Source organism: Tenrec ecaudatus, chromosome 7, assembly GCF_050624435.1.
Source record: "Tenrec ecaudatus isolate mTenEca1 chromosome 7, mTenEca1.hap1, whole genome shotgun sequence".
Taxonomy (NCBI): domain Eukaryota; kingdom Metazoa; phylum Chordata; class Mammalia; order Afrosoricida; family Tenrecidae; genus Tenrec; species Tenrec ecaudatus.
The window spans coordinates 164986442-165012709 of record NC_134536.1 but is presented as its reverse complement, the minus strand read 5'-3'; the positions used below and the strand labels follow the sequence as shown (position 1 = coordinate 165012709).

The 26268-nt window shown below is 54.9% G+C and overlaps 1 protein-coding gene across 2 annotated transcripts in view; it reads left to right on the top strand.

Annotated features, from left to right (window-relative positions):
* Window positions 1-26268, top strand: part of GRM4 (glutamate metabotropic receptor 4) — a 126696-nt gene that overhangs the window by 65916 nt on the left and 34512 nt on the right. For both annotated transcript variants that reach the window (XM_075554188.1, XM_075554187.1), the window contains exon 3: window positions 24366-24501. In XM_075554188.1, coding sequence (XP_075410303.1) covers window positions 24366-24501 — 136 coding nt within the window. The remainder of the gene's footprint in view (window positions 1-24365; window positions 24502-26268) is intronic.

Here is a 26268-nt window from a genome sequence, read left to right as displayed (position 1 = left end):
CATCCTCCTATATATATTTGCATGTACATGTCTTTGTCTAGACCTCCATGAATGCCCTTTGACTCCTAGCTCTTTCCTCCATCTCCCTTGACCTTCCTCCTGCCCTACTACCATGCTTCATCGCAACCTGGGCTAGAGTATACCTCTTCTCTAAGCAACCTTACCCTTGATCATTTCCCACCAGGCCTGCCACTCCCCCTTCTCTACCATTTGGGGTCCCATGTTTTCCCCTTGTCCCTGGGTTTGTTAACACCACTCCCTTACCCCCCCTACCCCCCCACTCCAAGTCCCCCCGGAACTGTCGGTCCCATTGTTTTTCCTCCAGATAGTTCATCCAGCCTGTCCTATTCAGACAGACCTGTGGAGTCACTAACATGCACGAAAACAAGACAGAGGAAAACAAAGCAACAGTATACAACCAGACAACAAAACAACAAAAACAAACCACTGACAAAGAACAGAACAAAACAGTTCACAAGAGAAAAGCTTGTAGTTAGTTCAGGGATCGTTTGCTGGCCCTTAGGAGCGTTTTCCAGTCCAGTCTGTTGGGGCACCACGCCCTGGCCCCAAAGTCCACTTTCAGCATTCCCTGGGGACCTTGCCACTCCATTCCCTTGCTGTTCCGCTGCACTCCCCCAGTGATTTGCCTCGGTGTGGTGGGATCAGGTCAGGTGCAATTCCCACACTGTGTCTCCGGTGCTGTCCCCTGTATCGCCCTTAGTCACTGAGGGGCATCATGTCTCATAGTAGGGCCAGCCATGTTGTTCTCTCTGTGGACTGGCTGCTCTACTCAGGAACATCATCATCACGGCCTGGTGGGCCAGGCTGTGCTCCACTCTCTCCTCCTGCCCCTTCATCTGCTCCCGTGTGCTCTGATCAGATATGTCCATCTCCCAGAGCTGCAGAGTCAATGTCATCCTTTGAAACAAATTCTTTTCGGGGGAGGGGCAGGAATCCACTTAATTTATGGTTCTGGGGCCAGCCTCCCAGACCTCTCCACTGGTTCCCTCCTCCATGCCGGGATATTGCATTCACACCTTGCGACACTGGGTTGAAGTCTGGTCCCACTTTCCCCGTGGAGATATAAACAATACCCTCCCCTTGGGTGGATTAATGCCCCATGACCCCACTACCCTTTTCTTCCTTGTATTTATCCTTTTGTTTTCCTTTCCCCACCTCCTCCACCATTGTCTACCATGTACATCTCTGGTTTTGGTCTGGTCTCTTCCATACTACACCGTCTTCACCCCTAAAATGTTTATATACAGTAGCTTTTTTCCCTATGCCACTTTTGCTTTTTTAAAAAAATTTTAAATTCTTACCTCAGCGGACTCATGTTGTACTTGTCCTTTTGTGCCTGACTTACCTCGCTTAGCATGATTTCCTCCAGTTCTTCCCATGCCGCTATGTGCCTCATACGTTCATCACTGCTTTTTAGTGATGCGTAGTATTCCATTGTATGTATATACCACAGTTTTTTAATCCAATCATCAGTTGATGGAAATTTGGGTTGCTTCCAACTCCTTGCAATTGTGAACTGTGCCGCAATGAACATTGGAGCACAGATGTCTGGTCTTGGTTTGTTTCTTGCCTCTTCTGGGTATATGCCCAGTAGGGGGATTGCTGGGTCATATGGTAACTCTATTTCCATCTGTTTTAGGTATCGCCAGATTGATTTCCATAGTGGCTGTACGTACTTACAGTCCCACCAGCAGTGGATGAGAGTTCCTGTCTCCCCACAGCCCCTCCAACGCTTGTTGCTTTCTGATTTTTTGAATTGGGCTACCTTTGAGGGTGTCAGGTGGTACCTCATTGTTGTTTTAATTTGCATTTCTCTTATGGCTAAAGATCGGGAACATTTTCTCATATGTTTGTTGGCCATTCGGATTTCTGCCCCTGTGAAACTTCTGTTCAAGTCCTTTGCCCACCTTTCAAGTGGGCTATTGGTTTTTTTATTTTTGGAAGCTAGCAGAGTACTGTAGCTTTTAGTAATAAGGCCTTTGTCTGATATGTCATTGCTAAAGATGTTTTCCCAGTCTGTGGACTCTCTTATTACTCTCTTGGTGAATTCTTTAGATGTACACAAGTGTTTTATCTTCAGTATATCCCATTTGTTGATTTGTGCCTCCTCTGTGTTTGTGGCTTCCCTATTTCTGATAGCCTGTGTGTTCCCTGCGCCAAAGTCCTCAAGTTGGTCCCAATTCCCCCATTGATGACCCTAATAGTTTGGGGTTTAACTTCAAGGACTGTGATCCACCTTGAGTTTATTCTTATGCATGGAGTGAGATAAGCGTCTTATTTCATTTTTTTGCAGATAACTATCCATTTTTTCCAGCACCGCTTGTTGAAGAGGGCATCTGCTTCCCATTGGATATTTTTGGGGCCCTTATCAAAGATCAGTTGTCTGTATGCTGATGATTTTATTTCTGGGTTTTCAGTTCTTTTTCATTGGTCTAAGTATCTGTCATAGTACCAGTACCATGCAGTTTTGACAACTGTGGCTGTATAGTATGTCCTAAAGTCAGGTAAAGCACGCCCTCCCACTGTGTCCTTCTTCTTGAGGAGTTCTTTGTTAATTTGGGCTTCTTCACTCTCCATATGAAGTTGGTAATCAGTTTCTACATTTCCTTGAAGAAAGATGAGGGTAATTGTATCGTGATTACATTAAATTTATATCGTGCCTTGGCAGAACTGACATCTTTACTACATTGAGTCTTCTAATCCATGAGCATGGGATATCCTTCCATTTGTTGAGGTCACTCTTGATTTCTTGTAATAGTGTTCTATAGTTTTCTTATATAGATCTTCTTTTTCTTTCAGTCAGGTGTACCCCTAGATATTTCAATTTGTGCTTAGCTATTGTGAAGGGTACCTCCTTCTTGATCTCCTCTTCTGTGATCTTATTCGATGCGTATAACAGTTCAATAGACTTCCGTTTGTTGATCTTGTATCCTGCCACTCTGCCAAACTCCTCTATTGCTTCCAGTACTCCCCTTGTGGAGTTTTTGGGATTTTCTGTATATAAAATCATATCATCTGCAAATAGCAATAGTTTCACCTCTTCCTTCCCCCAGACAAATACCTTGATGTCTTTTCTTTGCCTTATGTTGTTAGCTAAAACCTCCAGCACGATATTAAATAAGAATGGGGACAAGGGGCATCCTTGTCTGGTCCCCTTTTTGAGTGGGATTGTGTTAGTCTTTTCTCCATTGACCACCATGTTGGCTGTTGGTTTTTCATATATAGCTTGTATTATCTTGAGGAATTTTCCTTCCGTTTCTATCTTCTCAAGTGTCTTAAACACGAATTGGTGTTGGATGTTGTCGAATGCTTTTTCTGCGTTTATTGATATTATCATGTGTTTCTTATAGTTTTTCATGTCAATGTGGCAAATGATGCTAATGGTCTTTAGTATGTTGAACCATCTCTGCATCCCTGGTATGAATCCCACTTGGTCATGGTGAATTATTTGTTTTATGTACTTCTGTATTCTATTGGCCAATATTTTTTTGCATTGATGTTCATGAGGGATATTGGTCTGTAGTTCTCGATTCTTGTGGGATCCTTGCCCGGTTTTGGCATCAGAGTTATACTAGCTTCATAGAAGGAGTTCGGGAGTTTGCCATCTTTTTCTATGTTCTGGAAGAATTTGTGTAGGATTGGTGTTAGTTCTTCCCTAATTGCTTGGTAGAATTCTCCTGTGAAGCCATCTGGTCCAAGTGATTTATTTCTTGGTAATCCCTTGATAACCTTGTCTATTTCTTCTATTACTATGGGTCTGTTGAGAGATGGTCACTCTTGACAGGAGTAGAAAGCCCTGTCTTTCTCCAGAGGAGCCAATCCTGGTTTTGAACTGCTCACCTTGTGGATTGTAACCCAATGCATAATTATTATGCCACCAGGGCTCCTTTAAGATCCTGGTATTTGCAGGGAAGTGTATGTGTGTGTGTGTGTGTGTGTGTGTGTGCATGCGAGAGAGAGAGAGAGAGAGAGAGAGAGAGAGAGAGAGAGAGAGAGAGAGAGAGAGAGAGAGAGGAGGTGGAGAAAGAAATGCAGAAGCAACAAAAGCAAGGAAAGAGGCAAGAGTTGAGACAGGGAAGAGGAGGGGAGGAGGAGGAGGGCAGCAGGGAGGACTGGGTGACACCTGCTTGCCTGCTTGTGTCCCTGTGAGAGTCCCCGTGTAAATGTGGCTGTGCCAGGTCCTGCAGGTGGGAGGGCCACATTCCCTGGTACTCATCTCTCATGGTCTAAGAGCTGCCCTGTCAGGACATGGCTGACAAGGGCAGGCACATGGGTACAACTCTTTAGCCCATTCCTCTCGTTTTCTTTGTTGATGCAGAATAAAATTTGAGCACCTACTGTGGGCTGGGCATTGAACCAGAACCCCGGAAATGCGTAGGCAGCTGGAGAATCAAGGGGCTGGAGGCAGTTACAGTGAACAAGTGAATGTATCTGTCTATCATGCGATTTCAGATGGAGGCTGAGGGAATGGAGCTGTGTGTGAGATGGGAGAAGTGTGGGTAAGAGTCACGGGCACTGCCAACTGATCCACACCGAGTGTAGGGGCTCTAGAGCACAGGGCAGAGCTGCCCCAGGGGCTCTGTGGCTGTGCACACTTACGGGAGTAGAAAGCCTCCTCCTACCTGCAGAGTGGCTGGAGGCTTGAGCCTCTGACCTCGTGGTTAGCAGCTCAGCATGCAGCCCGTTACGTTCCTAGGGCTCCCTGCAGGTGGTTAGAGAGGCACTTCACACTTGGATAAGGCAAGGCCTTGATGCAAGGCTGACGCTGGGGCAGAGCCCAGAGTGCAGAACTCTGGAAGAAGGCCCCAGGCTGAGGGGGAAGCATGGGCAGAGACCCTGTGGTGGGGCCTGCCTGTTGTGTGTGCAGTATATTGGGGGTAGGGGGCGTGGGTTGGGGGCAGGAACCTCAGTGAAGAATCCACTGCGGTTGTCGGGATGAGGTCTGATGGTAGCATGGAGCACCAGCTGGTAGTGTCAGGAAGGATGGGTTTGGGGTGTCTTGAAGTTTGAGGTCACAACTTGTTTCCAGGTTACCTGGAGGTTTTGAAGGGCCAGGCCCAGCGCGCCCACGTTCAGCACCACGGACAGCAGCACCGGTCATGAGACCCGCCATTCAGGGACACATTAGCAGACTGGGTCAGTTCCCCCAACAGGTCCTGGGCATTGAATCCCTGGACGCTGAGCAGAACGTTTCTCTGCAGAGTGCAGGCCCCTCCGCTTCTCTAGGTTATCCATCTATTTTGCAACCAAATGTTCTTCTCTCTGGACTCTGCTACGAATCCTCCTGAACCATTTGTAGAGCTGGGAGGAGAGGGTTGGAGGCAGTTGTTTCCAAAGCATGCAGCATCTCTGGCTGCAGGGCTGCTGCAGGGAGGGGAGGCCAGCGTGGGCCGTGATGAGGTGGAGAGGCCTTGAGGGGTGGTGGGAACTGGCTCCGGGAGGGGTAGGATGCCTGCATCCTCATTGGGGTTTTCTCCTGAGAGTTGGAGGGGGTGGTAGGGGCTTTCCTGAGAGAGTAGCATGGAGGGGTGGGCCGCTGGCCCCAGGCTTACTGTGGACTTGCCTGTGTCCCCAAACAAGTTCCTGCTCCTTGCTGACCCTCAGTGTCCCTGGGGGTCAAGTGGGAGTGATGGGAGCCCCCCCCCACCCTGGTGAGTTATTTTTAAGGCTTGGACTTGGCTGCTATTGGAAGAATGACCAAAACAGGTGAGTTGGCTGTTTGAAAGTCTTCGGTGACAAGGAACAGCATGTGAGCTGCGGGCTCGAGGGTGAGCATCTCTTGGACCCCCGGCCTCCCCAACCCAGGTGGGGGTTCCCCGCCCCCGCTGTGACTGTCTTCTCTTCTCCCCCCCCTCACACGGTGCATTATCCCCATGCCCCATTTTGCTCCAAACAGAACGATCATATGGATATTCTATGCAAATTCTCATTTTTAATGAGCCAGAAGGAAAGCTAACGACCGTCTTTCAGACAACTTGGGGCCCAAGGGAGGCCTTGGAAGGAGGCGGTTTGGGGGGGACACACACAAAGTGACAAGCGAGAGAGGAGGGAGGGTGAGGGTGGAAGGAGATGAAGCGAGGAGACCACATCGGGGGCGGTGGAGGCAAAAGGGAGGGGGTGTCACAGGCCCAGTATGCACTCACAGAGCCCCCTGCCCATGCCTTTGACAAACAGGGACACTTGCCAGGTCTGCCCAGAAATGGGGGCAGGGCGCCAGGAGAGAGAGAGAGAGAGAGAGAGAGAGAGAGAGAGAGAGAGAGAGAGAGAGAGAGAGAGAGAGGCGCAGGCAGGTTGGAATGGGGCACGGAAAGATGGAGGCAGCTGGGACTGGGTTTTGATTTGTGGGACTCCATGCTTTTATCTGTGAAATGGTCGTAATGCCCAGCGGATTGAGAGGAATGCCCACAAATTATTCAAGTGGGGGGCACTTCACGAACGTGAGGCACTGTGGGGCAGGGCGGTGTATTTGTAGGGCTCAGTAGCTGAGCTCTTCCTTCACGTGCCCTGTTTGTTCTCTCTCAGCGTGCTTGGTCTGGTTCACAGAGGGACGCCGGCTGCCCGAGGGTGAGGTGCCCCAGTCCAGTCTGCTGCTGGACTCTCGAGAGAGTATTGCAGCAGAAGGAACCCTGGGTTCTGGCAGTGTGCTCACAGTGAGCCTGGCTGTCTCCCTGGGGTGCAGAGCCGGTGGGCCCGAGGCAGCTTGTTTAGAAATGTGTAGAGAAGGCCACAGGGGACACCAGGAGTGGACAGGGGCGGACTCACAGAAGCAGAAGTCTGGGAAGGGGAATTGGGCATCAGACAGAAGCCATCTCTGAGCACGAGTCTGCAGGGAAGGGCTCCCTCACCTTTGGGGGTGCGGAGTGATGGACGATGAGGTGGGGAGGGGGCAGGGTCAGCCCTGCAGGTCCTCCCGGTTGACCTTTGAGGGGGCGAGTGCACTGAAGGTGTAAGGGAGAGGCATGAGCAGGTAGCAGTGGGGCTTATCCAGCAGGGCTGGAGAGATGGAGTGACAGGAGTTTGGGCCGAGGAGTCACCTGGCCACTGCCAGGTGAGGTTGAACCTGTACCAGGAGGGAGCACGGGCCCAGCCTGTGAGAGCCGTGAGGAAGCCACAGCTACCCTCAGGACCCGTGTGTGCATCAGGAAGAACTCCTCATGCTTGTCGGTCCCACTCTGCCTAGGGGGCATTCTGAGTTCTCCTATGGACTTGTGACGCAACTGGCATTTGGTACTCAAGTGATGCTATGACCTGGGACAGCCAGCCCCACACTGTGGACAGGTGTCCTACCCCAAATGCCTGTTGAGAGCCACAAGGTGGGATCACGCACCCCCCCAACTCCCACTTGCAGGACCAATGGGGCAGCCCAGCCCCATAGCCGCCCCTTTGCCCGCAAAACCTCCTAGTGCCCACTCAACGTTGCTCCCATGATAGAAGCTTGGCAGACCCCTTCTCCTCCCTGCCGGTCCTGGTCACCCCCAGATCTGGCTAAATCCCCAAGCTTGGGGCCTCAAGGAGAGGAGAGGAGTGGGAGGGAGTGCTAGGAGAGGGAGTGGAGGGGGCACTGGTCTACCCCTGTGGGGACGGCGGGAGGCGTGGCGGGCCCTCGCCATGTGCTGCTCCTGTCACCCAAGCCCCAGGCAGCCCCATGACCTGGCTAGGCTGTCCACTGCTGCTGTTGCGTCTGGTGGCCGTTGTCCACCCATCCCAGAGCATGAACATGCTCACACCCACCACGTCGGGCCAAGACCCCATCTGCCACCCCCCTGCAAGTGTAGGTCAGTAGTCCTGTTTTCCGGCTAGGGCGAAGGACGGCTGGGTTCTTTGTCTTTCTGGCTGCTCCGCCAGGGTCTGCTTGGATGGCGAGAGCCTAGCGCTTGGCCTGAAGAGGAGGGGGAAGGGCTGTTTCTGGAGAGGGGTCCCGGAGGACTTCATTACCCAGTGTCTGCTTGTGGTGGTGCTATTGTGATGGGGTGTGTGTGTGTGGTGGTGGTGGTGGAAGACCTGAACCTGCTGCCACGGGGAGGCTTGCTTGGCCTGCCTGGGTAATTACATCTCCATTTTGCTTGGCAGTTTCCACTTCCTGGGGATGCGGGCTCCTAAATATTTCATCCCGGCCTGGAGCGGCCTGCTCCTCTCTGGCCAAACCGCAGGTCCAGCTGCTGCCCCCTAACCCGGCTCTGCCCTGGCAGACCGCCTGCGCTGGGGTCACCTTCTCCTGGCTTGCTGGCCCCTGCACTAGGCTCCATCTCAGGATGCCGGCCTGAGGCATGGGGTAGCGATCCCGGCTGGAAATTAGCTCAGTGTCAGTATTGACTGAGCACCTACTGTGCGCCAGCACTCTGTGGAACCCTGGGGTTAATAATGAGAGGGCTGATGGAGGAAACAGGTAAAATCACTCCCTCACTGCCATTGCCATGGCTCCACTCACAGTGAACCCGTCGGTGCGCAGAGAGCTGCCCCTGTGGGTTCCGAGGCTGTAAAATCTTTATTTATAGCTTCGTTTTCCTCCCGCAGAACGGCTGGTGGTTTCGAACTGCTGACCTTGTGGCCGGCAGCCTAACTCATAACCCAGTATGTGACTAGGGCTCTGACTCAGAATAACCCTGCAGGACAGGGTAGAGCTGCCCCTGTGGGTTTATGAGGCTGTTGGTCTTTTCCCTTGAAGGGACCTGGGGTTTTGAACTGCTGACCTTGTGGTTGGCAGCCACCAACAGCGAGCTCCGATTGAGGGAGCCCAGCACGGTATTGCCGTTGCACGTTCCCGGCGTACCTTGGAGAGAGTGCAGGTTTTGTTCCAGTGCCCGTGAAAAATCCAATCTTGCCGTCAGGCGAGTCCCACGAATGGGTCGTTTTCCCGGTGCATCTAAAAGTTATGCTCAGCCGGCTCTGTAGTCTATTAAGGGTGCAGGGCCACCGTGAAGGAGTTTGAAATATTGTGAGACTCGCCAAACAGGAGCGCGGAATGAGGACATGCTGTGGGAAAACGGCCTTGTTCAAGCCTACCATTTATAAAAGTGCAGCCTCTGCAGAGTGCTCCAAACCACGATAGGCCCGTGTCACCTCCCCCGTCACATGCAGCGACCATGAGACGGGGCCCACGGCGGTGAAGCCCCCTGTCCGGACTCACCTGGCAAGGGAGCTGCTGAGCTGGGATTGGAGCCCAGGGGCCTGGCTCCTGCTCTCCTGCCCTCCTGCCCAGAAGCAGAAGGATTAGGAATCTGGACGCAGCACAGGGCACTGGGGGGCAGCCAGCTGGGGGTGGGGGGTGGGGTTGTGCTGTGGGCTCCCCAGGGGAGGGGCCTGGGATGCTTTGTGTTGGGGAGGCTGGGCAGATAGAGGAGAGGGAAGGGCATTTCTAGCAGAAGGACCAGCACTGGAGACCCCCCACCCACGAGGGTAAGGGAGCCTGTGATGTATTGGTGGATGGGAATGGTTTTGTGGGATGGGGGGGGGGGGCTTGGGAGAGTCTTGCTTGCCCAGTTCTGGGACTTGACCCCTCAGGGCTAGAGTGGGGCAGGTGGGGGAGCCCATAGAGAACTGGGGAGGCAGGTGGCAGGAACATGCACTACTATGTGGGTGCAGCTGCCCCTGACTTGCCTGCGAGTCTTGCACAGAGCCCCCCTTCTTGTCTGGACCTCACCCGAGCCATGGTAGGGCTCCCTCAGTGCAGCTGCTGGCCACAGCAAGTGAGGCAGGGGCCATAGGTGGGCCAGGCTCAGGCCGGAGTTTGGGGGTGCCTAGGGAGGGCCAGGAGCCAGCTGTCTCTGGGTGCCCTGTTCCCTCAGTTCCCTCCAGCCACCACCTACCTCTCAACCCCTTCCACCTCTCTTTTCTGGGATTTTTTCCCCCTTCCCTTCTTTCTCGCTTCAAAGGTGTTTTGCCTAAATGGATTTGTGCTAAGATATTAGGTCGATCACTCAGCAAATTTCCCTCTGCTCAGAGCAGGCCCATGAATAATGCAGCTCCGAACAGCACTGCTGCCCAGTGGCCTGGGGCTGAGACAGCGCCTTCCCCCAGAGGCTCTGCGTGAGGCTCCCCAGGCTCCAGCCGACAGCCCCCCTCTCCCCAGATACCTTCCTGGGCACCACAGCCAGCCTGGTCTGGCTGGTGGAGGGGGGCACTGCCATCCCTAATTTATAGAGGTGGAAATGGAGGTTCTGGGTAGGCACGAAAGTTAGGCACTTGCTTCTGTCTGTGCCTCAGACTCAGCCTGCAGATAACACCAGGCCAGCTCTCTGTGCCCGTATCCCCTTCTCTGTACCATGTTGCCCTCCCCCTACAAATCCAGCCCAGCTGTGTCCTCTCTGAAGGGCCAGGGCTGGGTATGAATGGAGGAACTGATGGTGGGGTGTACAGGTTTCAGGGGAAAGACGGGGAAGTTTGCATCCCCGGTGCTCCCCGGCCAGCCCACCAGGCTCCCCCATCATCACAAAACTGACAGCAAACCCCCTAGCTCACAGCCATCGGGTGGGCCCCGACTCAAAGGGACCCTACAGACAGGGTGGAATTGCCCTGCGGGGTTCCGAAGCTATAGCTCTTGACTGCCTACTGCTGTTGGGTCCATGCCGACCCACAGCCTTGGGCTGCGATCCTCAACGTCAGTGGTTCGAAACCACCAGCTGCTTCTTGGGAGAAAGACGGGGCTAGTCTTTCTCCCATGGAGTGGTTTCAAACCACTGACCTTGCGACTGGCAGCCCAGCTGTAACCTACCTGCTCTGGCCCCCAGCAAAGGGGAAGGTGGGTGGGTGCCCATGTGTGCCCCAGCCTGAGGCTCCTAGGTGTTACGCACCCCAGACCCTGAGGATGACGGGGCTGCAGGGAGCCTCTCCTGCTGAGCCTGAGTGCCCAAGGGTTCCAGGCAAACTGGAACCAGTCACCCATTGACAACTCAGCAGGAGCTCCTTCTCAGTGAGAGGAAGGGCCTGCAGGGGGCTTGTGAGGTCTGAGAGGTGGGGGATGGGGTGGGCTGCAGAGCCTGAACCCTCCGTGTTGGTGCATATGGCTGTGCCTGATGGAGAGCGATGGGCATGGCTGGGCACGGGGACTGTGTTGGGTGTGGTGTGTACGAGGCTGTGTGGGGTTATGTGTGGCCGTGGGGCTATAGGTGGCTGTGTTATTGTTTGAGGTTACATGTGGGTGCTGATGGGTGATTGGTGGGGTCTCACATGGCCCCTGTGCCCATGTCTGTAGTGTGTGAGATGCCGTGTGTGCTTGCTGCATCAGCCTGTGTGAGGGGCGGGTTTTGTCACTGAATGCCTGTGTGCGTGACCGGGTTCCCGACCTGTACCTGTGAGGCTGTGAGGTCATGGTTGGGTTCGTCTGTGCAGTGGGCGGGTTGCGGGTCTTGGGTGGGGTCGTGTGCCTGTGAGGTCATGGTGGGGTGTTCTGTGTGATATTGTGAGGGTGTGTGTCACTGTGTGGAGGGGACCAGGGGTCCATGTTCTGGAAAGAAAGGACGTGTGGCCTGCTGGGACAGTTCAGGGCCCCCGAGCTGTGGCTCAGGGCTCTACCTGGCACCCTGCTCCACAGGGCAGGCCACAGTTGAGTCTGATGTTCTGGTCACCGGGGAATGCGCTCAGGCTCCTCCCTGCTGTCTGAGCACCCGCCCTCAGTAGGCAGACCCAGCCTCTTATAAACGGCACCACATCTGACCTCACACCAACCCTAAAAGGTTCTTTTTATTTCCAACACTTTGTTGGCTACAGAATTCACGTATCAGACACGCTGATCGTCCAATCACGTTAAAGAGCTCCACAATCATCACAGTTCATTTTAGAGCATTTTCTTCTCCCTGGTCCTGATTAGTTCTTCGTTTCGCCCAACCTCCTCTGCCATACCACCCTGGCCCCTCAAACCACCAATCCAGTGACCGTCTCTGTGGCTTTACCTAGTCTGGACGTCACGTACAGAGAAACAGGCAAGAACAAAAAAAATCAACAACACCGATGGAATAAAACAGAAAAACTTCAAATGAAAAAAACAAACAACCCAGAAAATATTTTAAACTGGGACAAATTTACATGGGGTCAAAGGGAATTCAATTGACAAGGTGTCACCTTTTAACGTAATCTGCAGTCATCCCCTCTACATTGTCCAGTGTCTGATAGCCAGGTGCGGTAGACACCTAACCGGGCGTCACTTTACGGATTAAGTGTAGGGGTGGATGTGCCACCCCTGTGGGCTAGTGGTTAAGTGTTGGGCTGTCAATGAGCCTTCTGTGGGGGCCTGGCCTTCTGAGATTTCTGGGAAATCTGGTACTTCCTCCTTGGAGGCAGAAGACACCCCCCGCCCTGCTGCTCCCTGGGAGACATTGCAGAAGACAAGCACAGGGATGCAACCAGACCTCGGAAACCGGAGGAGCCACAGAGAGACCCCTGCCAGTGCTGCGATGTTTCCAGTGACACTGGATCCAAAGACTTTCTACCCACTGGCCTGTGATCTGCATTGGCGTCATTGCATGTGTTTCATGAGTCTTAAGAGGACTTTATAGATTGATATCGGAAATATGGGCTAATATCGGACTTATGGACGTGATCTGGACTGGGCTGGGATGTTTTCTCCATGTTCAGTTGCTCTTGTACATAAATCTCTTTCTTATCCACATATGTGTGTCCATGGATTTGTTTCTCTAGTCTACCCAGACTCACACATTATGGTACCAGGAGCGGGGTATAGAGAAACAAATCATAAAGATGGAGAGTAGATGTTTGTTTGATTTCTGCCGCTTGGTGGTGTTTCTTCTCTGGCTAGCCAGAAGTCAGATATGTCCATGCAGTTTACTGGGCTGTTTTCTGGAAACAATATGAGAAGTTAAAGCTTTGGTTTTTTTATTTGGATGCTGTCTTTGGCTATTCCTGTATGAAATGGCAAAAATGGATGTTGTTCATGTATACGTTGAGCCCAGGAGTAGAAATCGCCATTTGAATTTCTCAGAAACCATGCTGCTTAAGGAAAATGGCCAACAGACGGTCAAACTGACTGACAGAAAGCCTGGCTCTGGTTTGGTGCCTTCAGAGACCTAATCCCATATTTTTGTATCAATAGAATAGTTTAGATAAGGATTTAGATAAGCAAAATAAGGATTGAACTTGATTGTTTTAAGAATTGAGTTTGATATCTGATTCTATGTCGTTTATACTGATTTCTTGTGCTTATTATTGTAGATATAAGGATGTATAAAATGATTTTGGGGAAGTATGGAATAGAGCTTGTAAGCCCACTTGCCTTGAGCCATTAATTGGCTCATTAGGTGGGTTTAGGACACAGCAGCCGGGAAGTCTGAAAAGAAGAGCCCCGCCCAGTGGTTTGAAGTACTCAGGCCATTTGCATTCCAAGAGACTTGCCTAGGGGCAAGCTTGACAGATTGAAGATTAAGAAAAAGGAACCATTTGGATTTGAAGTTTGAACTCTGGTGGTCTTTGTCAGAAGCTGGAAAAAATCTGGCACCATGAAGAAAACTCCTCTCTGGGACTGAATGTTTAAGGTAGCCTGTGAGCAGGCTGAGATGCTTGCTAGCCAACCACCTGGATCTTCTTGTTGAGTGGAAGTGGCAGAGATGCAGCAATAAAGAGCCGGGTTGAGTCTGGCCACAGACACCCGTGGACCTGGTTCACAGGAACTAGAGGAGAAGACGAGAGCCGGTTGACGGGTCTGAAGTTCATGACCTAGCACGAGGGGGCTAGGATGGTTGAGTACTTGTGAAGGGGCCATGGTCTAAGGCAAGGCAACCAATGGCCACCCTGGTGAGGGTAAGAGAGGCAGCCCCTATTGAGCTGATCAGAATGCATATTGCTGCTGACTTCATGGATGGTCTCTCCTGATTTGACTTTGCTCGTGGATGAGGCTTTCACAAGGTTCTAAGTGGAATGAAGATTCTTCACGTCAAAGAATCGGGTCGTTTCCTCAGAGCACTGGGTTGATATAAATGGGCAGTATAGAAATTGGATATCCCACATGGGGGAATAAAGGCATGAACTGGTTGGCTTACAAACTTTCAGAGGTGGGGGGGGGGGTAGATCTCTATAGGATTAGTCACAGGGGGTTCACTGCAGGCTTCATCCACAGGGGTCTCTGCATATGAGTTTTGGGCTTTCAGGGTCGTCCACAGCCCTCTCAAAACGGGGTGTTCAGCATTCAAGCTTGAGTACCGTTCCCTTCTTTAGTTTTGGATTTTATTATTGACACTCCTTGGGTCACACAGGCTGGTGGGGTGCTTCTTCTGAGTGGACTTAGCTGAAGCCTCACTTCGATGACTGCTTGTTTGGGGCTATTTAACCCCTTCTCCTTCCCTTGATTTTACAGGTGCAAAGGCTGGAGCCCAGAGAGGCTAAATAAATTCTCGAAAGTCACACGGGCAGGAGGTGGGGTAGCTGGCATGCCAACTGAGGCCTTTCTGGTTCTCATCCAGTCTCCTCAGTGGCCCCCACTGCCCTCCACCAGCTACAGAGGGTGGATGGTCCATGCCCCCCTCTGTCCTCCTCTACTGGCCCGGCTGTCTTCATGCCCTGGGGGCTGGTGCCTGCATGGCTGTTTTCAACTTCTCTGCATCTATCCGCCCTTTTGCACGCGCATGTCCCGAGCACTGACGGTGAAGACTTTGTGTCTAGGTGGAGAAATTAAAGTCCCACAGGAGGTAGACCTAGAAGAGAGGTCTGGGTGGGCGCACATCAATGCGTGTCTCTGGTCCAGCGTCTGGCACCCAGGAGGCGCTCCATACCTGTGCACAGAGGTGGCCCTCCATGTAGCAAGATGGTGGCTCAGAGGGGAGCTCCCAGGGAGCTGTGGGGTCACAGAGCCTCCCAGACTAGGTAGAAGTGTTTGAGCAGGTGCCACCTTGGCTCCCCAAGCTGCCCCCCTTGGTCCCAGTGAGACGTCACTCACCCAGCACATGGAGGTCACCTGTCCGTCCGTGTGGAACAGGCTCAGGGTGTGGCTGGGTCAGGATGTGTGGCTCCCACAGAGGAAGCAGACACCCACAAGCTAACTGCAGCTCAGCAAGGGAAGGCCTGGGATGGGGCGGCCAGCAGTCTCCTAAGCAACCCAAGGCGTGGCACTCCTGGATGTGGGAGCAGCCTATGCAAAGGGCCAGCGCCCTCCTAGGGTGGGGGTGGGGGACCAGCGTGAGAGGTGGACGTAAGAGAAGCTGAAGTGGAGGGAGACTGGATGTCTGGAGGCCTCGGGTCTGGGGGAAGCCTAACCCCAGCTACAAGCAGAGCTGGTGGGAGTCAGCTCTGGGCCCACCTGTCACCCACTCTTATGTCCCTGCTCACTCAGGGGGCAGTTGTCCTGCAAAAGGGTGACAGCTCAGGGCTGGATGTCCTCTCTACCTCAGAGCAACCTGGGCCTCAGGGCTGCCCCTGCCCCCTGCCCAGGCCCCTGCCAATTGCAGCTCCGTTTATACAGGGAAGGGCTCAGTGTCCAGGGTGGCAGCCATCCACCTGCTTAGTCACCGACCCCCTCTGAGTAACTTTGGCTCCTTTCCTGAGAGGGCTGGGGGGCCTGGCTATTGGGGTGCGACTCAAAAACCCAACCCAGCCCACTGCCGTTAAGTTGATTTCGATTCATGGGGACCCTGTATAGAGTTTCTGAGTCTGTAAATCTATATGGGAGCTGAGCACCTCATCCTTCTCCAGGATCCCCGGTGGGTTTGAACTGCCAACCTTATGGTGAGCAACCCAAGTGCTACCAGGGCAGGACCACAGGAAAAGAAGCCAGAGACACAGAGAGAGAGAGAGAGAGAGAGAGAGAGAGAGAGAGAGAGAGAGAGAGAGAGAGAGAGAGAGAGGAGAGAGAGAGACTGGAAAGGCTCATGGGTAATCCCCAACCTCCATCCTATCCCCTATACCCACTCCCCCTTCCTAGAGCCTGGGGAACCAGGGACCCCACCCCTTGGGCTGTGTAACTAAGGTCCCCATTTCTCTCTCTGCTGCAATTTGCTGTTTCACATTTTGCCTGTAATGTAAAAATTTCCACTTGATTTCCTAGGGTTTGTCTTTTCATTGTTTTCCCCCCTCCCTTTTTACATTTCAAAGGATTAAAAAAAAAAGAGCCCTGAAAGAAAGAGAGGGGAGGAGTCCCGGCTCTCCCAGCCTCTCCAGCCTCCTGGAACCCTTGTTTGGCTGGGAGCTGGGCGCAGTGGGTCTTGGACTTTCCCTGCCTCCTGGAGCCCAGGTCCGGCTGCCTGAGACCTGTGTTACTGAGCTATCCAGCCGCTGCCCCACACCGCCCCCCCCCGAAGCTGGGTCGTGAGACAGGGGGTGGGAAACCCTGTGGCAGCCCAGCCTCTCCCTGTTTTCTGCTACTCCCCACTGCTGGAGGCTGACTGCCTCTTCCTGTGGGGGCCAGAGCTGGCCCCGGGCGGCCAGTGGCCCTCCAGGCAGTCATATGTGCAAGCTAAGGAATGGAGGAAGAGGCTAGCAGAAGGAACCAAGGATGCCTGCGCTTAGCACACAGGAGGAGAAGCCCCCCCTCACCCCCACATCTGCCCTTATGACAGGATTCGGGGACCCACAGGACAGTGGTGGGAGGACGCTATTAGAGGAGTGGGGTGGGGAGAGCCAGCCTATGGGGAGAGGGGTGGGTGGGGAGAGTCCTGGGCACAGTGTGCGCTCTGGGGTGCATCAGGGTGGCCGTCCCTGATTGTCCCTTAGAGCCTCAGTCCCACCACTGCTCCACCCCTCCCTGCTCCACAGGGGTGCTGGGTAACAATGAGGCAGCACAGAACCCCCGGGCAGTGCAGGACAGAACCAGCCACTTCCTGCCAGCATTGCTTCAGGGTGGAAGCCACAAAGTGCAAAGTGTTTTCACAGTTTCTTGAATCTCCGCAGGGCAGCAGTGCTGGTGTCCCCCTCCGGGCTGCACCCCACTGTGTAAAACCACACCCCGCTTGTGGACCTGACCTGTTGCTGTGGGGGCAGCAGCAGAGAGCTGGAGGGTGCTCCCTACCAGCTGTTAAGAGCCAAGGGCAGCTGGGGGCCCAGCAGGGCACTTTCAAGTGACTGAATGACTGAGCACACAGACTGAGCCGGCCCTAGGTGGTGCCAACCTTGGGGAGGCTTGGGGTGCACACTGTACCCAGAGGCATTGTCAGGGGGTGAGGTGACCCTAGAATGACTGTCTGTACAATGTTGGCGTGCTGTTACAGCAGATAGCTATTCTTTTGAATAAAAAAAAATTCCATTACTTGTTATAACCACAAGAACCATTTTTCGGAGGCCCAGCTTACAGGTCTGAGTACACCTGCAAAGGTAGCGCTCTGTGCCGGTCTTCTCCTGAGCGCTGGGCAGCGCTGTAGTTACCGCTCAGTGACACTGATGCGTGGACTCACATGACACGCACATGCGGTTGTTGTGGTTGCCGCTGCCCGTGCTTGAGGGGGCCCTGGTGGCATAGTGTGCTGAGTCGGGCTGCGAACCGCAAGGCCAGCAGTTTGAAACCACCAGCCGCTCCTCTGGAGAGAGAGGAGGCTTTCTACTCCCTTTAAAGAGTGACCGTCTTGGAAAGGCACAGAGGCAGTTCTGTCCTGGAGGGTCCCCATGAGTCCGAATCGACTCAATGGCCGTGAGCGTGTGTGAGTGTGTGAGTGTGTGTGAACGTGTGTGAGTGTGCCCGTGTTTTTAAAAGGAAGTTTTGCCAAATGCCTGGTGTCTTCCGGCCTGATTGTGAACCTTAACTCAATAACTTTTTTGAGAATGAAATGGCAATGAAAATAAACGGAAGGGGGAAAGGGTTCTGTTCAGTTACTAATGGAACTAATAATGTGATAGTTTAATGTGGAAAGATTTGCACAACAATTTAGTTGTTAGTGTTCCTATAATCTGAAGGGGCCCTGGTGGCAATGGGCTGCCGTGTTAATCTGGGTAGACTAGAGAAACAAATCCATGGAGACGCATATGTGTATAAGAAAGAGCTTTATAAACATGTGCAATTATTGACTATTGAGAAAACATCCCAGCTCAGTCTAGATCAAGTCCATCAGTCCGATATTAGCCCACATGTCCGATACCAATCAATAAATTCCTCTACAGATTCACGAGACACAAGCCATGACACTGAGGGCAGGAAGGTCACAGGTCCGTGGGTGGGAAGTCTTGTGGATCCAGTGGTGGCGGAGACATCTTTGTGGTGGCAGGGGGTCTCCATGTGTTACCTCCAGCTCCAGGACTCTAGCATAGCTCCATGTGTCTTCTCAATAAGAATGTCTCGCAGGGAGTAAGCGTGCTTCCTGCCTCCAATGAGCTATCTATCTCCTTAGTGCCTCCAAATGAGGCCATCAAGCTATGGCCTGATTGACAGGCTGACAGGCCTGATTAACACCCCTTCACAACTGCTAGCCACAAGGCCAGCACTTTGAAGCCACCAGAGGCTCTTTGGGGGAAAGATGAGGCTTTCCCATGAAAAGGTAGTCTTGGAAACCCACAGGGGCAGTTCTGCCCTGCCCTGCAGGGTCGCCATGAGTCGGCCTTGGCTCCACGGAGGTGAGTTCCACTTGGTTCAGACAGTCTAAGAAACAGTACGTCTATGCAGCATCTGCATAACTAGATCCCTCACATCTTATTCTACAGCTGAGCTCGATCATAGGCACTGCTAAGGATTCTGTAAGGAGCCCTGGGGCTGCTAACCACCAGGTCTGCAGTTCAAATTCACCAGTCGCTCTTTGGAAGAAAGAGGAAGCTGTCTGCTCCCATAAGGACCCACGGTCTTGGACACCCTGTATGGGGTGGTCACTGTGAGTTGGAATCAAGCTGGGCCGTGAGTAGAAGGTTCTGGTAGAGGGTAGTCCAGGATGGGGGTTGGGGGTCGATACGAGTTACTTCTCTGGGTGTTGGCGGCCGGCGCTGACACAGACATCTCAGCTGGGCCTGGGGACCACCGGGAACAGTTACCCACAAAGCATTGCCATTTCCCCACTTTACCTTCCCGGTGCTTTTGTTAAAGAGATGCCACCTTGTGGGTTGAGTTGAGGGCACAGAAACCACACTGTGGGACAGGGAACCCAGGTCAGGCTTTGGAAGTGGAGCCTCTGTGTCAGGTTCACAGCAGGGCGGGTGCCTGGAAGGGGAGTGTGGGGTGTGGCTCAAGCGTCTGAACTGCAGCAAAGGATGGCTGGCCGAGGAAGACTCTGTCCTGGGGGTGCATCACAGGGGCCAGAGGGCTGTGAGGCGAGGGGCAGCCCAGTGGATGCAGAAGAGGCGGTGCACCCACCCCTCCTGGGCATGCTGGGCGGCAGCTTATCTGTGTGCGGTCCATGTCCCACTTTCTTGTTGCAGGGGTGGGGGTGGGGGTGGGGGCAGGGGCTGAGGGATGGGACCATAGGCAGGTCAGTTGGCAGGTGGGATGGCACAGAGTGGAGGGGATGTTCTGCAGCTGGGCAGGCTCAGATGGGTGCCACAGCTGGGGGAGGAGCTGGGAACCCACATCTGGGCGGGTGAGGGCTTACGTGGACTCCTGGGCATGGCTGCTGGGAGCCAGGAGCGAGGCCACCATCCTCCCTGCAGGGCTAGGCAGCGCTGCCCCTGCTCTGCTTGCCCTGACAGAGCAGGGGCTGCCATGGGCTGGCCGGCTCATCTGGAGGGATGCAGCCTGCTGCTGGGTGATGCCGGGCCAGGCGCAGCCCTGCTCTGGCTTGCTGAGCTCAGTTTTGGCCCCGAGGCCTCTGCGGTCCCTCCAGCCTGGCTGTCTCAGATGTTCTTGGCAAAGGGCTGTGGCTCCCTGCCTGGCCTCCCAGATTGGCCAGGGCGGCAGAGCCAGTGTGGCCAGGCCTGTGAAACTGAGGTGTGAGGGGCTCACTGTGGGGGCCCGGGGAGGGCCCAGGGCCTATGGGACAGGAATCCCAGATTCCTTTCTGCCCCTTCTCTGCTTCTGGGCCTATAAGCTCCATCTCCGCCCAGAGATAGGGCGTGGGCTCGTCCGGGAGGAGCATGGGGACTTTTGTTCATTATCCACGTGGATACTGGGACTCTTATTTTGTTAGATGAGAGACTGGGGGTGGGGTGGGAGGTGCTGTGTGTGCACCTGTGTTCAAGTGCGTGCCCCGGCCCACTCACACAGTGGGGGCTGCAGGAGAGGCTCCTGCCCTTTTGGGGCCTGCTGCCGAGTCACGGTTTGCGGAGGAAAGGAAGCTGCAGGAGGTGACGGTCAGTGGCCTGGGCCATCCGAGAGAGCCTTTGGGCACAGTCCCAGCCTGCAGCCCACACCTGGGGGCCTCCATTTCCTTATGTTTACAGCTGGAGGCGTTAGCAGCTGGCTCCGAGGAGTGTGAGGCAGTGGAGATGGAGGTCTCAGGGGGCCGGAGTGACCAGCACGGGGTGTCTGTGTGGTGGGGTGGCGGCCCTCAGCAGTGAGATGAGACCGTGGAGGCATCAGGAGACAGGCTGCTCCCCAGTGGCAGGTGCTGTGGTCACAGGCCCCACTTGTTCCCTGACTCCACTACCTGGTTGCTCCCCCAGGTGGCCTGGGTCGTGAGGCGGCGGCGAGAGCCCGACAGCCTGGCTTCAAACCAGACTGTGCCTCAGTCTCCCTGGGAGGCTCCGTCCTCTCATCTGCAGCTTGGTGGAGTGGCGGGCGAGACCTTCCTCTCATGAAGGACTCTTGTGCAATGTGCAGACCCCACTAACCAGCTTCCATAGACCCCCACAAACACTCCACATACTAAGCCACACATACTTGCCTTCCAAAGCCCCCTGCAGCCCCGCCTCCCACTGGCCCCCTCCCCTCCCCTTTCCCCAGGGTCCAAACCCTGCTCAGCCCAGGGCTGCCTCTCTGGTCCCTGTGACTCACTGAGACTTCTGCTGACAGGGCGGTGGTTACCTCCTCCTGCTACCGGCAAACAAGGCTCATCATACATCCCTGGGTGCCCAGTGGGGCCTCTTAGAGGGAGCATCACCCGTAAATATTACTTAACCGAACAGTGTCACCCTCTTCCAGAACAATTAACTTCCCTCCCCTGCCTCCCTCCACATGCCCCCCCCCCACTGGCCTGCTCCCTGCCCCTGGCCCTCCCTCCTTCCTCCTGAAGCCAGGTGGCTCATCCTTACCCCCCCTCCAGGCTCCTCCTCGTGTCCATCTGTCTCCCCAGATTGGGGAGAAATGTTGCAATTGGCCCACTTTCTGACGGGAAAGGAACCATATGGAGAGGTTCGCTGGGAGCTGAGGGCCTGCCCAGCCACCATTATGGCATGGCCAGGGCTCTGGGTGCAGGCTGGCTTCTGCCAGCTCTCCTGCTTGCAACTAGAAACTGGACACCCTGCCCAGGAAGCCTGCCTCTGTTGCCTCTGTCCCTCCTATCCCTTCCCCGGGACCCTCAGGTGCCCACGCCCTCCTCCAGGGCTTGGCTCTTCTTGGGTGTCTTAGGTGGGACTGCCAGGGTTAGGCCCGTCTGGATGGACATGGCAGGGATTGAGGGGTGGGAGGTGGTCTGGGCTGGGACACAGAGAGGGCGGTGGCTGCTTTGCCTGCTGCAGGGAACGAGGGGGCTGTGTGTGTACGTGTGAGTGTGTTCCTGGGCCCAGCAGGAGGTGTGACACAATCCTGCTGGATGGTGGAGCTCATTACACTGGAAGTGCTTCATCCCCTGCCTCCGTGAGCCTCCTGCCCGCCTAGACTCTGCCCAATGCTTAGTTGCACCTCTTTGCCTTGAGGTCAGTGGGCCCCCGACCCACCTTTCCTAACACTGGAGTGAGGCCGGGCGCTGACCCTTTCCCCTGGGGACTGTGGGGTGGGGCATCTGTCCCTCCTTAAGCCAAGGCCCACTCACTGGCCTGAGGGGCCATGGTGTGTCCAGGGGTGACAGCAGGTGGCCCGCCAAAGTGGCTGACATGACGTTGACTGGGTCCCCACAGGCCCTTGTTCAGGACCCAGTGGGCCGGGAAGAAGGTGCCATGCCACCCCGGAGGGTTTGTCTGCGTGAAGGGCAACCCTGCACACTTTCCCATAAACCCTAGCCTGGGTGCCCGGGGTCCCAAGGGTCCCACTCTTTGGCATTCCTCAAATGCAGCCGATGGCGGAAGCAGCTGCCTGAAAATGCTTTGGCACCATGACTTCAAGGGAGATGGCAACACACAGGTGGCCTGGCCCAGCTGCCCAGCCCCTCGAGAGATACCCCTGAGGCTGTGCCCCGGCCACAGGGAGCGCACAGTGATGTGATGGTCCCCTGTGCTTCCAGCCTCCCAGCTGGGGTTTGAACCCTGGCTTCACTCTGCCTTGGCCGTGCAGCTTCAGGCCTGTGCTCTCTTCCGTTTGCCTCAGTTTCCCACCTACGAGGTGGGGGTGCAAGTAGGATCTGTCTCACGGACGATGAGGATCGAACGAGCAAATCCCTGGACCGCACGCCGGGCATTTCTGCGGCACCACATCACGGGGTAGTTTCTTCCCCTAGTACAGATGGGGAAACTGAGGCAAGCCACGAGACGCACCGTGCTGGAGGTCACTCTGTGAGTTTGTGGCAGAGCGAGGGCCTGAGCTCAGGGCACAGACCCGGACCCCACCCTCCAATCGCTCCTGGCTGGGTTCCCACTTGGTGGACTGGGAACTGGGCAGACTGAAGAGGGGCCAGCGAGGGACAGGCCAGGCTGGTACCCAGGGGGTGGGCTGAAGCCGACATGGGATGGGTGACATATTGGGGTGGGTGTGAAGAGGGGGAGCCGCTGGCTGATTGGGGAGGTCTCATCAAAGCTGATTTCAAAGAGGCTCTTTGGATGGCTTCTGCAGCCTGTGGGTGGGTGGGTGGGTGCGTAGGGTAGAGGTGGGCTTTTTGCAGGGGATGAGCTCATGAGGCAGGCAGGTCCTGGTCTCGGTCCCCTTCCCCAGAATTCAGCAGGGAAGGACGTGCTAAAGATGAGTCAGAGAAGTAGGGGTGATTTGAGCCTCCCAAGGACTCTCCCCAGAGTCCCCCAGAGCTTCCAGCCTGTGCCACACAGAAGCCCGGCTGTGAGAATCGGGCTTCCAGCTGGGAATCTGATCAGGAAGAAGGAGGTAGGGAGGCTGGAGTGTCACTGTCCTGGTGCATGCTGGGACCTGGAGAGCTTGGGAAGGGGCCTGGGGAGGGCTGGGTGCTCGCCAGAGCCGGTTTGCAGAGCTGGGCACCAGGGGGCAGCCCTGCACACCCCCTCTTCCCAGGCTGGGTGGTGTGGGGCGGGAAGAGGCCACTAACAGCCCAGGGCGGGCAGTGTGCTTTCCTTCTGAGGGGGTTACGATAAAAATAACCAACACTCTCGAGCGCTTACCGGGTGCCAGATGTTGTGTTTGTATGCCTGGACTCCCTTGCTTTTATTCATTCATTTCATTTCACGTTAATGAAGTCTCGGTTGCGTGCTTGCCAGTTCACCGGCATGATCTCTGCCCGTGCAGGCAGCACGGCACGCTGCTGCCCCGCGTTCTCTTCTTTGCACAGGGGCACGAAGGTCCAGCGACAGGACGCGGTTTGCCCAGGTTTTGCACAATCGTATGTGATGGGCAGGCGCTCAAACCTAGCTTGCACGATCTAGGTTTGAAATTGAGCCACACAGGCTTGTCAAGTTAAAACTCAGTGCGTGCGTTGAGAATGGCGAGACGGCGCGTTGCAGTGACGATGTAATTAGTTCCTGTGGCCACACCCACTGTGGGTGACCACCCGCTGTGGCCACGTTGATTCTGACTCAGCAGCCTAAAGGACAGAGGAGAACTGCTTCTTAGCGGGTCCGAGACGGAGAAGCTTTACAAACGCACACAGTCTCCCCTTTCTCCTAAGGTGCAGCTGGTGGGTTTGAACCTCAGACCTTGCGTCAGCCACCCAATGCCCACCCCTCAGTGCCACCAGGGCTCCTTAACATCGTGCGCACCCCAGGATTTCCACATCCAGCGTCCATCAGGGCAAGAACGCACCTCACAGCTGGCAACACTACCGCGCCCCTGCTGAGATCCTGAAAAGCTGCAGGAGGGACAGGCCGGGCCTGGGGAGTGAGGCTGGAAAGTGCCCCAGGGCCGAGTCCCTGGTGGGTAAAGATCAGTGCCCGGCACTCAGGGTGCCTGACTGCCCATCGAACTGACTTGTCATGACAACTCGTTGAAGGTGAGGGCATTGCCTCCGCTTAACAGATGATGTAGTTGAGGCACAGAGAGGGTCAGTCCCTGGCCCCAGGTCACACAGCAGTCAGCAGCGGAGCCCACATTTATACCCGCACCACCTGGCTGCAGCGAGCTCTGCGGGGCCCTCCATAGGCAGCAGCTCACCTTGGGCCTGCGTCAGAAATGTGTCTGGTGCCTGGCGGAGCTACATTTTGCACTGTGGCTCTCTCTGGGGGGAGAGAGCGAGCCCGAGCGAGCCTGCAGTCCCCACTGCCCTGGCTGATGGGTGCCTTTCCCACAGGGGGCGTGTGCATCGCCCAGTCGGTGAAGATCCCCCGGGAGCCCAAGTCCGGGGAGTTTGACAAGATCATCAGGCGCCTCTTGGAGACCTCGAATGCCAGAGCGGTTATCATCTTCGCCAACGAGGATGACATCAGGTGAGGGCAGGCAGTGGCCACGGGGCTGGGGGAGGGGCTGAGGGGGGTGGGTACCGAGTGTGGCATAAGCCTCGGTCATTGGAGACTTCCCTGGACCAGCCGATCCCACCTTGGGATCCAGAGGGGCCAGTTTGGTGACTATGTGGGATGAGAGTCCCTTCAGGCTGGGGCAACGCTACCCCCTGTTAATGGGGCACCTCCTGTCGCTTCTCCCTGTCTCCTGCCTTCACTCCACAGCCGGAATAAGCACAATGCCTTCATGGGGAGCGGCAAGGCGGCAGCTACGGGCATGGGCTTGGGCTATGTGTTAGTCTGGGTAGGCTAGAGGAGCAAATCCATAGACACTTATATACGTATAGGAAATAGCTTTACCTAAAGAGTAATTATACATTAAGAAAACACCCCAGCCCAGTCCAGATCAAGTCCATAAGTCCAATATTAGCCCATATGTCCAGTACCAGTCTGTAAATTCCTCTTCAGACTCACACAGCACATACAATGCCGCCGAATGCAGGAAGATCACAGGCCAGTGGGTGGAAAGTCTTGTGGATCCAGTGGTGGTGGAAGCTTCTTAGCGCTGACGTGGGTCTCCATGTGGCTCCTCCAGCTCCAGGGCTCTGGCTGCCATCAGCCTAGCTTCATGTCTCTTGTCAACAGGAATGTCCCACAGGGAGCTATTTATTGCTTCAGTGCCACCAAATGAGGTCATCAAGCTGCGATCTGATTGACAGGCTAACCTCCACCCTTTCACTCTTAAGTCTCAGATTGACAACAGATTCTACCACAGGCTAGAAGACATGGGCTCTGATGCGGCCCTCCTTCCCAATAGCCTCGACCATAGGCAGGTTCTTCACTCGTGAATGGCTCTCCCTTGGCATGTTGCCAGGGCCCTGGATGTGGGCAGGGGTGAGTTCTAGCTGATCACTAAGAGGGACCCTTGTAACCAGGGTGTCTTGGGCAGCCAAAGGCCAGGGAGGCGAAGTTCTCAGAGCCCAGCCAAAGGCCAGGGAAGCGAAGTTCTCAGAGCCCTCTGACATCTTTCGACCTGAGCAGAGAGTCAGCTGCTGATCCCTGTAAGCCTCACACACCCCAAACTCAAACCAAACCTGCTGCCGCCAAGTAGACTCTGACGAGCCAGGACCGTCCAGGACAGCGTCCACTAGCTCTGTATGTTTTCCATGACGATAAATCTTTATGGGAGCAGACAGCCTCATCTTTCTCTCTCAGAGAGGCTAGTGGGCTTGAACTGCTGACTTCCTGCTCAGGGGCCCAGCATGCACTGCAGCAGCAGGGCTCCTGGGAGCCCTATGGAGTCCTTGGATTCTGACTGGCTGTTCCACTGCCTACCGGTCATCCAGGGCCCGGGGCAGGCGATGGTCCATTCTGAGCATTTGTTCTTTACCATAGACCCCAGTCTCAGGCCCTGGCTAATGTCCAAAGCCTGACATTACCGGTCCCCGTACCCCACCTAGATATGTCCCTGGCCCTGGCCTATTGCTCTCGAGGGCCAGCTTCCATTCAGCCATTATTCTTCATCAGTGTCAAGGTCTCCAGCTTTCCCTAACGGTATCCACAGGCTTCCCGGCTTCGAGCAGCTGTGGGCCAGGCTCCCCAGGGGCACTGTGCGCTCTACATGCCCTCAGCTGAGTGAAGGGCAGATGATGGAGGGGTGGGCGGGGTGCGAGGCAGGGAGCCAGACTCTGAGACAGACCACGTGAGGCAAGAGATGGTGAGGGAGGACGAGGGGTTGTACAAAGGGGCACGACT